This window comes from Varroa destructor, unplaced genomic scaffold (assembly GCF_002443255.2).
Source record: "Varroa destructor unplaced genomic scaffold, Vdes_3.0 BEIS01000002.1, whole genome shotgun sequence".
NCBI classification, from domain to species: domain Eukaryota; kingdom Metazoa; phylum Arthropoda; class Arachnida; order Mesostigmata; family Varroidae; genus Varroa; species Varroa destructor.
The window spans coordinates 51,969,139-51,983,063 of NW_019211455.1; the positions used below are offsets into that span (position 1 = coordinate 51,969,139).

General features: G+C 40.2%; 3 protein-coding genes across 21 annotated transcripts in view; all 3 read right to left on the bottom strand.

Annotated features, from left to right (window-relative positions):
- LOC111244749 (uncharacterized) overlaps positions 1–2,059 on the bottom strand; it is a 6,626-nt gene extending 4,567 nt beyond the window's left edge. For 2 of the 3 annotated variants that reach the window (XR_015322113.1, XR_015322111.1), the window contains exon 1: positions 1,578–2,059. The gene's annotated coding sequence lies outside the window, so the exon portion shown is untranslated. The remainder of the gene's footprint in view (positions 1–1,577) is intronic. The other variant, XR_015322112.1, reaches the window with a different exon arrangement.
- LOC111244793 (uncharacterized) lies at positions 52–1,579 on the bottom strand. Of its 2 annotated transcripts, none has more exons than XM_022792219.2 (2): positions 1,178–1,579; positions 52–863 (listed from the first exon to the last, which is right to left on the bottom strand). In XM_022792219.2, exons 1-2 carry the CDS (start codon positions 1,544–1,546, stop codon positions 516–518), a joined length of 717 nt encoding a protein of 238 aa, XP_022647954.1. In that variant the 5' UTR covers positions 1,547–1,579; the 3' UTR covers positions 52–515. The 2 variants fall into 2 exon arrangements, with proteins under 2 accessions (XP_022647954.1, XP_022647955.1); XM_022792220.2 differs by having other exon boundaries at positions 1,186–1,578.
- A 1,706-nt stretch (positions 2,060–3,765) lies between the features above and the next one.
- HDAC4 (histone deacetylase 4) overlaps positions 3,766–13,925 on the bottom strand; it is a 114,009-nt gene continuing 103,849 nt past the window's right edge. For all 16 annotated transcript variants that reach the window (XM_086981332.1, XM_086981328.1, XM_086981331.1 and 13 more), the window contains 7 exons: positions 13,616–13,815; positions 12,499–12,642; positions 10,135–10,471; positions 9,462–9,683; positions 7,584–7,707; positions 7,395–7,466; positions 3,766–5,949 (listed from right to left, as the gene is read on the bottom strand). In XM_086981332.1, the coding sequence (XP_086837458.1) occupies positions 7,400–7,466; positions 7,584–7,707; positions 9,462–9,683; positions 10,135–10,471; positions 12,499–12,642; positions 13,616–13,815 (1,094 nt within the window). In that variant the 3' untranslated portion in view covers positions 3,766–5,949; positions 7,395–7,399. The remainder of the gene's footprint in view (positions 5,950–7,394; positions 7,467–7,583; positions 7,708–9,461; positions 9,684–10,134; positions 10,472–12,498; positions 12,643–13,615; positions 13,816–13,925) is intronic.

A 13,925-nucleotide genomic window follows, 5' to 3' on the forward strand; every position in this document is an offset into this window, starting at 1 on the left:
TATATATATTTAAACGCTATATCTCTGTCGTACATCACGATTTCTTGCAAGTTTGTTTGTTTTAAAATTGTTCTTGAAATTTATTGTGTGAAGCTTTAGTAGCGTAAGAAGAATATTCTCTACGAGTATTGTCAAAATGTATAACCACTGGGCTATGTTTCGTTATATACAACTAGGCAGCACACGTTCTTACTGTTGTGATTTAAAATAAACAACATAACAAATATACAAACGTACTTCCTATATATATTTCTTCACTTTGCATTTTACGATATCGAGACTTATTAATTTATATAAAATAAAGTTATTAACGTAAGCCTAATGCAGTCGACCAGAAAAGACACAAGTTCCTCGTGTAGCAATAGCACAGACGTTTGCAACAGTTATAATAATTACATTATTAAAGTGTATCAAAGTATAAATGACCTTATAAAATTGGTAGTCAATTACCTAACCCTTAATAAAGTAAGAGTCATTTAAGCCGACTATTCAGTTAACCCAGGAACGATTTTGTTTTAGATATAATCACTATTCTCTGCCGCCTCAAGTTTTTCCTCGAGCCAGGTACTGCGAGCAAAAGGTAGCGCCGTCACCCTACGCGAGTCTCTAATCCTATACACTTTGACGTCGTCATCCTGATTAGTCCACCTAAATGTCCAGCTACGTTCTTGCTGATCATCCTTTGTGATGGTCCATATCTCGACCCATTGTCTCCGCTCACTGATGGCTTGGCACGTGTACAGCCCTTCGTCAGATGCATTCAAATTTTCTATATTGAGGTAATTAAGCAATGAGCGGCGGGCTGGAATCTCCACCGCGCTTAAATTGCTTGCCATCTTCAAAGGGACGAATTTCCAAAATGCCTAAAAAGAAGCCACATTGTTTAGCATGCCTTTTTCTCCTTCTAAGATTGTCTGTACTGATCATGGTGTGAAAATAGTTACTCGTATTCCCGTAGCAACAAACCAAGCGTTAACAGTTGGTTGGATATGATTTACTATATATACTGATATAGTTATTTTTGCAAGACATTAATCTAACTTGAGTAACCGATAAGTACCGTTTCATGGAACGTCGTATGCAGGAAATGGAACATACCTATTTAATAATTTCAACCTTCAGCTTTTGCAAAACTGAATTCTTATGTTAGACAGGATAAAAAATGTTTTTAGCGTACCATGATACCTCTCTGAGATCCAGACTCGAAGGGACAAGCAATCTTCGTCAGTGGCGTTGTATCAGCTAATCGCTTTGATGTACAGATGATATCTGCTGCCCTAGCATTCACAAAGCCCTTGAACTGAGGTATAAACAATGCGGCCCGGGATACATTTTCATAGATATGGCTTTTTGCTACAAACAGCTGCGGATGCAGTTCGCTCTTCGAAGAGCGGTAAGGTGTGCGACCCTGGTAGCACTTAAGCGTGTACCACTTGAGGGATTCGGCACTGTCTTTGTGGCCATCAAAACCTAATGAATGCGTTTGACCCGTTAGCAGAACCATTAGGAACACGGAAGGGTACCATAGAACCTGCTTGGAGCTCATTATCGCGGCAAGAAAAACTGATTAGAATTACCTGCAGTAAAATTGGAATTAGGCCTAACAATATGTTAGCACGCTGACGATGGCTCCTACGCAACTTGGGTCAGCTGACTGATTGTTTTTCCGGTATGTGGCAGTCATTGACGGCGTAAAACAAGAATCGAACTGACTACAGACGACAGAAGAACAAAAGTAGAACCGTACGATTTTCGAATGAACGTGCACTTGAGTTCGTGTATACATCGTCGTGCCATAAATTTGGCGCTTGATTACAAATAAGACCCTGAAGAATCGGGTGATCTCAAAATTCTACCTGGGCATTTGGAAGATCTCTTACACAACCTATTTGAATGGAGACGAAGTAACTAACTTGACCCACCCGACGTAACTGAGCGTAAAACCAGAACAGAGTATTTTTAGTAGAGCAGACGAAACTACATTCCCATTTCGTATGACACGAACATTGATGTATTATTCAAAAACATTATCGATGAGAACTGATAGACACCACTGAGCTGTAAATCTGTCTCAAGTAGGACTACAGTGCTATGTATGGAGTGAGTACAGACCAATATCAGCTGTGCGGAACACGAATGCTGCAATGAACTGCGCGGGAACGCTATATCGACATACTGCTTACTTCGGCTTTCGGTCGTACTGGCTTGATCTACTCAAATTGGACTCTATTTGAAATAGAAACATCATGTTGGATTCAGCCGAACATGTTCTTACGTATAAGCTTTAGCAATTTGCAAAATAGATATTTTAACGTTTTGCATGTGCTAGAAGTCTCAAACGTGGCTCTTAGGCTTACTTTTACTATATGCGCTAATCTAAGCGCCGCAATTAGAGCTTTGCTTCGGGAGTAATCATTTTTAAAATATCCCTTCCTTTTTAATAAATGTAAGTTCGTTATAGTGTCGTTCAAATATGCTGTATACGAGAAGTTCTGAGGAAACTAAATCTCGGGCTAATAGTGGACCAAAAGAAACGCAAAGATGCGACAAATTTTAGAAGTGTTAACCACTGAGGCTCACCTGGACGACGAATTAATAGTATCCTCTCTAAAACAGCCGTTAATCATTATATCAACAGAAAATGACTTTAGAAGCTATTTTGATGAACTTTCAAGCCTCTAAATATGAACTCTGAAGCCTACCTCATTCCTCAGATTTTTCAAAAAAAAAAAAAAAAAAAGCGTGGAAATTGGCGGTAACGAAGACTGCCGATTTCTATATTGATTATCTATAACTATTAGTCTCCACTAATTTTCTATAGATTTTGCCCGGGCTGGTATTACGCTAAGCGTAGACTGTTAGCTCTGAATCTACCTTCCAAACTTATTCTTTTTCTGATGATACTCAACCGGCTTGTAGTTTCAGATAGCCAAAGGGAATTTTATAATACACATCATACTGGCCACCCATAATTACAAGCCAATTAAGTATCCTCAAAAGCTACTTCGTTTGAATTTGTCGTTTAGAACTGAAAATCAATGCTTAACGTAATCAAGCTTGCGTTGTTCTAAAATGAGAGCCCCGATGCGATCTATCAAAAATTGGTAAAAACCCTTAGCAGAGAGATAATTCGCGAAACAAAGGCTCGTTATTAGTACAATAATTTTCAGAATAAGAAGCGTTGAAGATATGTGCGGAACATTCGATTTGGACAAGTATCTAGCATCTTGAAGAGAAATAAATCTTTCGCTCTCTACGACACCAGCAATGACTCATGATGGTTGGAATCGTACAAGAGTCAAGGCGAAGTTTGAAGTTCACGAGAATTGCTGCCTGCTTTGCGAGATATCAGAATACCGTAAGCCATACAGAAACTGCATTTGTAAATATGGTAACTCCAGATGTTGCGTATACCCTCGTAATGCAATCAAACAGACCGGTTAATCCAAACTTTTAAAGTAGAGTAACAGACTGGACGGGTGTCCATTTATACTAGGTTATGTGTATTTACGCGAATACGTGAAAATGATCGAAACGAAAGATACGTGAAAACGAAAAGATCAGTAGCGTTGGTAACAGGGTTACCAATGGCTGTATGACTATGTATAGTGTGAAGAAGTAATTATATGGACGACTATAACTGGTGCCTATGCGACGATACGCAATCGGTAAACTTTGTGTTTTCTGTTGAATATCCAAGCTTCAAGGTCGTTTCAGTATCTACAAGTATATATATATATATATAAGAAGTCAAATATATTAATATAGTGTGGTCGTAATAACATAGATAAATTTATTTAGTATTCATCTGGGGAACTCCACCAACATCGTATAAATATACTTATTATTCATAACCTTCTTATCTCTTAAATGAACAACTTTCACACGCCACGCGACCCGCCAAAAATCAAATATGCATATTATATATTATATAGTAACATCATTTTGCTATTTGTTTGACTGCGTCAGTCCTGTCTGTCGCGCGTTATCGTCTGCTATCGTTTGCTGCCGGTACCTTGTACACGTCATTGATGTTGTCATATTTTTGTTAGAACTCAGCAGCATCTTGCGCCTTGTCTTTCTGCTTTTATGTCTGTTTCTCTAATCCGCAGGAGCGAGTGCGTGTATGTGTCTGCGTATGTATGTCATACTTATATATCAACATATTCGTCATAGTATATACATATACGAGTGGGTTCGGTTCACTCGGTCATCGGTGGACAGGGCGGCGGGTCGCGAACGAGTGGGAATGTCTGACACTTCACCTTCTATTTGATATTAGTTAGTATTATAATATTGTTTTATTTTTTCTCCCACACCCAAATCTCAAAACTCTGCTGATCAAAATAATATTTTCCAGGGCAGCTGTACTCCGACTGGCCGGTAGTTGTGTCGATATAATAGCTTTCACTTTTTGTATTTCCATCAGTTTTTCCTTTCTACAGAACGGAGATCCCCGGCCGTGTAACCCTGAGCCTAAAGTCTCAGTTCATTTAATGCTTTCATATTAACTGTTGCTGGTCGTGTTGTTGTCATGCGAGCTGAAAGCTGCGACCACATTCGCGTAATGGACGAAGGCTGAGGCCTGGAGAAACACTTTGCACACACGATGTCGCCGCTTTTGATGTCGCCGGGTGACGTCAGTTATTTTACTGTTTTTATTATTACTAGTTAGCGTTAATCAATATTTTTATCCTTGTTAATTTTGAGTTATGGCACGAGACAAAAACATAGTAGTCTTATGTATATATATATATATATATATATATATATAATTCTTTGTCATTTAATCTTCTTAGTTTGGCTTGAATAGTCGGTAGTATCATATAGTTAGAGATGGTACACCTTAAATAACATATTTTAACTAACAGTTAAATTTTTTAGGCAGCTTTCTTTCCATCCACTTGAAAAGACCGCTGCATCGACATTTCTGTTGATTTAAGGGGAATTTCCTGAAGGTCACGGGTGAACCGAAAGGGTCAAGGTTTCATCGTGTGTTAATGCTACGCTAAGACCTATTTTTTCCAGTGACCTCCGATACAATAGGCAGAAGATCTGACACATAACAGTGGGCGGTTCGATTTTAGCAGTAATTAGGTACAGCACTCGGTTGCCTTTCAGGTTGCTTGTTCACAGGCAAATATAGTAATGAGATATATTGATGAGACCGCTGACAAGTGCAAATGAGCCGATGACTGAGTGAATCCAATTTTAACAGCCTTTTCTGCTGCTGCAACCTAATTATCTACAAATTATAAATTTAACTTTCCGATGCTTGCTATAATCCAGTCCATTTTAATCGATAATTGATACCGACGTTACTCATGAACAGATGAAGCGGCCTACTCAAGCCGCGCTCCGTTTTTCCGATTACCTGTCAGCATATATATATATATATATATATATATATATATTAACAACATCGCCAACAATATCATCATGAGCATAATAATCATCAACGAGGCTCATTCCTCATATCCGTTATTACCATTACGATGATTATCATCTTTTATTTGTTTATCATCACCAGCATCGTCATGAGCAGAATGAAGTTTTCAGGACTAATTACCTTTCCTGTATTCGTTTTTTGGCCCTATTTAATTGATTTGGTTTTGTAATATGTTCACAATGATATCGCTAGCATGATTACACGGGTTTTACATTTTTGCCGTGTTCGATTCTGTGTCTAGCAATGTGCTGCTTATCCTTTGACTGTTGTTGAATTCAGCAACGCTCAAGGGATGGATATTTTTCTATACGAGATAATAACCAACAGCTGACTTGGCTTTCCCTTTGGATGTAACTGTTTTATATGCTCGTGCTGAATACTAGCACTATTTATCCCGGGGTTCGATACCGAGTATCGGGGACGGAGAGGAGCGATGCGACTTCTCGTTATTCTAGTGGGGTTCCAGGAAATTTTACGATAAAGGAATTTCGGGAACAACCCTGAAAAAAAAGGCCATTGTTAGTAAAGAAGAAAATGGTGGACAATTATCGTAAGCTAATTTAAGTGACACTCTCCTTCGTATGCTTTTTCTCTCCTGGTCTGTGCCTTTGTCCTTGTTAAGCATTTGCTCTGTCCACGAGTAGCAGTTCTATTGGAAACACCTTTTTTATATCGGTCTTTCCCTATAACACGTAAAGAACAATAGCATCATCACATAACAGCTGTTCTGCTACCACTGATTTGATATATCTATGATGTTTGGTTAAACGAACGGATTATACGGAGGAAAAAGTCACCGATGGGTAATCTAAGCTATATATATATATATATATATATAGAACGGGACTGCTATAAAACATAACAAAGCGCAACATAAACGAATATTGAAGTTTTTCATTTAATTGACACTGCATGTTTTTCTCGGGTCGCCTTTTCTTTATTTGATTTTATTTTTTGCTCAGTCCGGCTGAGACGCCTAAACCTTCTCTAATGGAATCCGTTCTACGGTTTTTTACAAGTTGCTATAACCTGTTGTGTTTCTTATTGTCACTTCTTCAGCCGCCTGCTTAATTTTGTGAGCGTTTACAATCGTTTTTGTGTTAGTTTGTGTTTTTACTTTGGAATTGTTGAGATTACCAGTCTTAAGGCTAATATCCTCCCATTCAATCTGTCAGCAAAGGTGATGCGTAAGACGCCATAATTCTTTGCTAAATTTTCGTTATTCAATAGTTGACTGTATTTTTACATGATAGTTTTTGCTGATCTAACACTTCGTAGCATGCGTTCTTATTTTTGAACCGTTGTATTTATTTTTTTTTCAAAAACGCGCTAAACAGTCATTCATAGTCAGTTAATAACATATCCGATATCTTTGTCCAAACTGGGCAGCATATTCCAACTATTTGTTTTGATCGCGCAACGCTCTAGTGCGAATCACCCAGCAGGAACATTAAACTTGTAAGCTTTTTAGTTAGTAAAGATTGTTTTTTAGTCTACGAAAAGATTGATCGTACTAGTAGTTAATACCATAAATACATCTCGCGTTTGTTAAGTTCTTCGTTTCAAAGGAATTTCTCTTCCAATTTTCTATTCAGTCTGTATAGAGGCGTACATATCTTAAGCAGTATATAGTTTTGGGATCTTTGGGTAACTTCTAAGATACCCAGCTTCGTCGTGCAGTGCTAAGGTCCCCCCACAGCCGTAGTTAAGAAAAATCGTCCATGTTTTGTTCACAGTCAATTGTCCTATTCTCTTTGAAAAAATGTGGGCTTTCTTTACGGTATGCTTTTAGTTTAAGCTAAATAGACGGAACATTTCCTGTTTCGTCGGTTTACGGTGATAAGCTTCGACAGCTTTGGATCGTATCAGGGTTTTCCAGGTACCGAATTTGTTCTTCATACGTTATATGAAATGTAACGCGTCATTTGTTGATGATTTTGCTCACCTTCGTTACATATTGGACTTGTCCTGGTCCATTGGTTCTTCAAATTTGCTGCGATTATCAGGGCTACCTTGCCTGCAACAAATAATCCACATGATGAACGTTATACTCACCGATTTCGAAAGACTAATCAAATTTCGATTGAAAAAGTGTACCTTGTAGTACCTTTGGAGTAACGTATGAAGAGATTACCTGGCCACAGATAAAAGCGCCATAGCTGTAACGGTGTCTTCGCTATCCTTACTTAACTGCATCGCCTCTAAGGACGAGCAACCTATGGTAGCCGCCCATTGCTTCGTGCACGGCCAGTATGGTGCTGCGAAAGGAAAACCAGTAAACAATCCTAATACTTAGTTATCAGATATTGCAATATTTCATGTTGAAGTTAGTCTTTCTTCTAAAGGTGAACGATAAATGGCTGATTTGAGATACACTTTGACATTTTTCTCCTTATGCTCAACCCAGCTATGTGAAGATATAGGTTTAGATGTTGTTGCATTTACGTGCATCCTGTAAAAAGAAACTGAGCTCACCCGCGTCGGATAGCGTCCTTATAAATTATATTAAAAAAAAAATAAATAAACCAGACTGGAATCTGCTCGCATAGTTCTGTACTGTCCCGAACGATTAGCATGGTAAGTGCGCTATCACCTCATTTGCCCCCTGATTCGTCCCGCATCATTGCAGCTACCGGGATTTCTACAGCACTACATGACGTTATTATTATTCTCATCAAGTCGACCACATTCAAATATGACAAAGCTTAGCTTTGCTGTGGGCAACAGAGTTGTGGGCAGGGAAAATACCAGGGGATAAGGACTAAAACGGTGTCAATTGGAAGCGCATGATGACGACGACGACGATCCACCAGGACCGCCCACAGGACTCACTTCGCATCGGGTTCGCTTAAAGTCGTCAGCAGCCTACGTACCCTCGGTCTCGGCCAGCGTAAATTGACGCCTATAGTAGTAGCAATGATTGCTAAATTTAACCGTTCAAGCAGGCCAGCAGGAGAGCTAGGTTAGGTGAACCAAGCTAGAAACGCAAGGAGAATAACATAAGACTATATTGGGCTACACTTTCGTGTGCAAGGTCGTATCCAACAGCAAATGGGTGATTAACGAACCGCAAGCGGCCCCAGCTGCAACTGCGACGGCTCGTGAATGGGCCAAAGTAAACGAATTATACCGGCAATGAATCCCGCTGGCTCGCGACGCGACCGCGGTAGTGTTCTCTGTGGACTCTGTGCCACAGGGAACTCTGACGAACTATAATGATACGACAATGCATTGAATCGTTGCTGTTTGCTAATTCGTTCGTTTCATCACGCGAGAGGTCTGGCGAGTTCCGTACGTTTACATATTGTATTGCAAAATATAAAGACTTCAAAAGGATAAGAAAAAGGTCACCGCAACCGACAGTATCAATTGACAACGAAAACGCACGTCGGTCCGTTTAAGCAGCCTGTCATGGACTTCTGACTGACTTCCCTTGGGGCGTGTCTCGACTTTTAGCTCTATTTACTGATGAAACAGGAAATATAATACCGGGTTCTAGTTGTTCGCTTGTTTACTTACTTCGATCCGGCTGCGAATATCAATACGTGAGCTTTTAGGGGCAAGCGGCAATAGGAATCGGTATTTGGAGGTAGATTGGAGTGGAAATCGGGATTTGGAGTTAGTGTGGCGCCGCACCCAAGAAGGAAAACGAAGAGCGGCTGCAGGAAGCTTTTGATAATGGTGTGGCTTGAAAACTCAGCACACGAAGTTGGGAAGGCTGGGTTACTACTCGCCCAGCTGTGGTTTGTGTGTTTTCTGTGTTAGGCGTGCGACAATACATGTGCCACAATTAATATAACGAGTTAGGTGTTTTCTCTTGGGATTTATGGGCGGCATATTTCGAAAACTTGGCTGAAAAAATCTCCTTTTCATCTGACAGCACTACAAATATTTGTAATCAAAACTCTCGTTATCAGATAACTGATGGTGTCTATATTCGGATGATGAAAATCTAAATGCCGCATGGTTACGTGGAAGAAATCCATTTATCTAGACACATACTCGCCATTACCTTGAATAACAGCTGTCCTTTTGAGTGTCTCTATAGCGGAGGCCACTGGCTTGCGGGTTAATTCTACCTCGGAAACCTGTGAGCAGAGCTCTTCGCCAAGTAGGGCTCGGGTGACGGCCTCCGAGCAGTCGCATACGGATGGCAAATCGTAACCGCCTTCAAGTGCCAGTACCACTTTTCCATTTGCTATCGACATTAGCTGTCGCGTCATAGCACCAAAACCTGCCAGACCGCCATTACATTACGATGTTCAATACATAAGATTAGTGGTCGAACACTACATTACGTAGCTAGTAAACACTGTTCCGTATGGACTAGTGAGAAACACCCATCTAACCTAAACGAAAAGCAGGATGTTGCAGAATTTTCAAGTTGTAACTTTAAACTACAAAAAAAAATAGGCATATTTCGAACACTGCGCTTAAGTTCTAAACAAATCTTGTCTTCAAATTTCATACTTCATTTCTAGTATCTAAGAAGCCCTTGTTTTTCAATCGTAAACCTATTTTTGGCATCGTTATGGTCATCTATTGTATATTCGAAACGGAATATATCTAAATTAAAATTTTATAATACAACGTTGCACTACGGAACAATGCTAAACCACAGATAGACATCTTTGCGGCTAGACAACATCTGTAGGCCTACAAAACGGGTCTTTTGCAGTACTCACAAGCCGCTGAAACGTTGTATCCTCCTAGAGTTGTTTTGTGTCCTTTGGCCGCATCAAAGCCACAGGCCACGAGCACAAGTTGAGGCCTATAGTCCCTGGCAATTGGCATCACAATTGACCGGAATGCGGCCAGATATTCCGCGTCGCCCATAGGCGGGTTCAGGCCACCGCTCCAAGCTACGTTCACGTTGAAACCTCGACCTGCTTCTTCGCCAATTTCGTGCGGATCACCTGTACCCGGGAAAAAATTACCTTCATCGTGGCGATGCATGGAGATGTAAAGGACACGTGGGTCTCGGTAGAAGATTTGCTGAATCCCATTGCCATGGTGCACATCCTGCACGGAATAAAACACGATGCAAAAAGACGTTACTATATTTTTTTTACTTAGTAATGCCTTTCACTCTAGTTAGGCTTCGTCACTTTGATCTTCAGCAGTACCTACTTTCAGTAAAATCATTTACGGCTAGTCAGCTGCATTGCGAAGTTTTGCCCACCAACCGGACAAATTCCTCATCAAATTTTACACCGATTTTGGCCTATTCCATCATTTTTGCTGGTCGTTACAGGTATAACAACTAGGCTAATATATATACGACGGTATTCGTTCGTACTGCATGTATTTCTTCTAAGTACTAATAATAACGTTACGAGACTGGTTTTCGCCAGCAACTTTCAGATGTGTCCGATTTTTGTCTTATTCAAGATCCGGTACACACATTGCAACGACGACAACAGCACCAATCCACCCCTTCCTCTTGCAAATGACTTGGTTGCTTTGACTATGACGTGAAGCCAATGGGCCGCGAAGGAACGACTTGGGGGGTATGACGGTGACAACGTCGATATAACGGAACACAGCCTATGCTAAATAGAGCGTCGGATGGGCCCGCGCCCCACGAATACGGGTTCGTCGAAAAGTCGATAGGGTGGAAGTACAAGCAGTACGGGGGTGATAATGAGACTAATATTAGAGGTAACTAGTTACGATGCGTCGAGAAGGGGGAGACGAGTACGTTAGGATATAGCTTGATGTTATGTTTTTGTGTGAAGCTGTTTCTTATTTATGCGCCCCCGACAGGACGCGAACTGCATTGCGTGTCAGCTTGAAGGTGTTGACACCACTCATATTCCTTCTAATCCCTTCATTTAGCTGGCAATGCCATCGATAATCTATATAAAGTAACTCAACGAGTGCTATTGATGGCGGTGAAATTAATATTTAGGCGTCGGCCTGGAAATAGAAACAGCTGTAGGAGCCGAACGAAGCATAATAAAATTTAATGACGTGAGGATAATTGATCTATATTTCTAGAAAGGGCTACAGGGACAGATTTATGTATTAGCCTAACAACAACGGCAGCAATGGAAGAGGCGAGACGTGTGCCGCAAACAATGCCGCACATCGCAGACGAAGTATTTTAATGGAAGAAACCAAAGATATATGATTAGATAAACTATTATCTCTGTTCACTGTTTAAAGAACTTGACAGCTAATGACTGTGTAGGTTCTAATGAGATCGGTCATCATCGGTAACTGTGATTATATCATCTTTTTCGAGCTAGACTTTTAGAGGCATGAGTAAAAATGTATACGAAGTGTTTCCTATGCTAGGAAAAATACTACCATATATCAATGGATGTCAATATACATTTGGAGGAGGTTAGGTGACCGCAGGGTCGAACTTGCGCCTCCGTCGCGGTTTTAGCCATAGTAGCGTTTAAAGAGGCTCGGAAGTCGGAAGCTGCGAAATATCCCAGCTTCCGAGCCTCCTGCCAAGGTCCAAAAATCTATTATTATAAAAAAAAAAACGGTCACAAAGCTCCTTGAAGCATAGATCATTGTATTTAAGGCCGAACTCGATCATTTTATCATATCAGCGTTTTATTCCAGTATACAACAGACAATTCTGCTCGTGTTTATTAGCGTAGATGTCCTCATCGATGTATCTATTCATTTCGTATGTAGACATTACAATATAATGGTATAGCAACATAGATTTATCATATACACGTCACTTAGACATGTATCTTACTGCTAATAGATAACGCATAGAGAGACCATAGACTATCGTTCAAATATATTCATGCAATTACTGATCTCGCTTAATTGTTTAGACCGAAACAAGATCGCTAGACATGGCAAACAGCAGATGGCAAAAACAAGGAAATTATTACCAAGATAGTTTTATATATACATATATATATATTTAGGCCTTACCCTTTTTGTTAGGCGTACATAATGGCTATTATTTGGCACATTATTTGCGACTGTTTTTTCTATCTTATTGTATATAAACGCACATGAGGCAGACTATTAATGAAATTAAGCTATCTATAAATTTATGCAGATTTTTTACGTACCCAGTCGACAATAAGAATTCGTTCGAGGTTGAAACGCTGCTGGGCTTTCTTGGCGGCGACTGCCAGTGAATTGAAGAAGCAAAAACCCATCGCTTGCTGATGCTCGGCGTGATGACCGGGAGGACGCACCACAGCAAAGCCGTTCTATAAAACGCGGGTACATGCGTAGATAAAAAAATAGTAATAACAATAATAGTGGGTAGAGAACAGAAGGGAAATTAGCACATGCCAACATATGGTTACGCTGTGTACAAAAACAACGGGGAAAAAATACGCTTACAATCAAACGAAGATGAAAAATGTTCTTTTCCGGGAAGCATCCCGGTGCAAATTTGCATGAAACAGAGAAAATCATAGAAAAAAAACAAAAAGATGAAGATAGAAATACGGAAAACAAAATAAGATGAACTAAATAGCAGGACCACTCGAAGACCATGACAGAGCCAAAAACAGAAATAATCTTTTTTCTGTTATAAATAGGCACAATCGAGATTCTAAATGAAAATTTTATCTAACAATGCGTAGAATTTCAGCTCTATATAATAACCAACGATAAAGATAGGCTGCGACGTGCCAAAAAAATATCTGTAACTTTAAATCTTTCAGTCTGTAAAAACAACTAAAACAAGCAAGCAAGGAACATCTTAGTTGGTAGGTACCGCCTGACAAAACAGTTAGTAATTCTCTCAATCATGTAGAAATTCCGAATACCCACTTCACTGATTTTCTAGCAGCCATCTCACCAAACCTTTAATTTGTATTTATTTTTACGTTGGGCATTACTTCGCACGCCTCTTGCTGGATTCATCTGCGTTTGTCTCTAATAGACTTATTTTAAAAAGCGTGATCACAATTTACCATTTTAGTAACCATTTCTTTTGCCGACGCTGAAACCAGCGATAGTTTTATTTTCATGTACATTATACTGGACGAAGTTATCTCTTCAAACTTTCACACACGCACAGAAGTTACACGTCTGTCTGGCCCTTTCTGCCCCCCTTCGCTTATGTTGTTCCTGTCGTCATTCGGTTACGAAGTTCTATCTATCTCTCAACCTCATTTTTTTGTCTAGCTCCTTCGATGCACCCCTTTCCCCCCGAATGGATGAATTCCATACCTTGACGTCCCCCGCGGTCACTCTGCAGGCGAGTTCGATGACACAGCCCGCTGCCATGCGGGCGGCACCCGCCGTATGCAGCTCGTTCCACGTTGTGTCTAGGTCTACCCCCACGCCCCCACAGGGTAGCATCAAGAAGCTCTTTAACGGCAACTCGAGTTTCTCGAACTCCAACTTCTGACGGTTTAACGGGTTTGTGCCTGGGAACATCGTGATCGAAGTGTGGCGACCATCGGTTTTGTTGGTTTGGAACAAAAACAACATATTTCAAAATCACAAATGCTTAACGGCTATATTCACAAGAAAAATA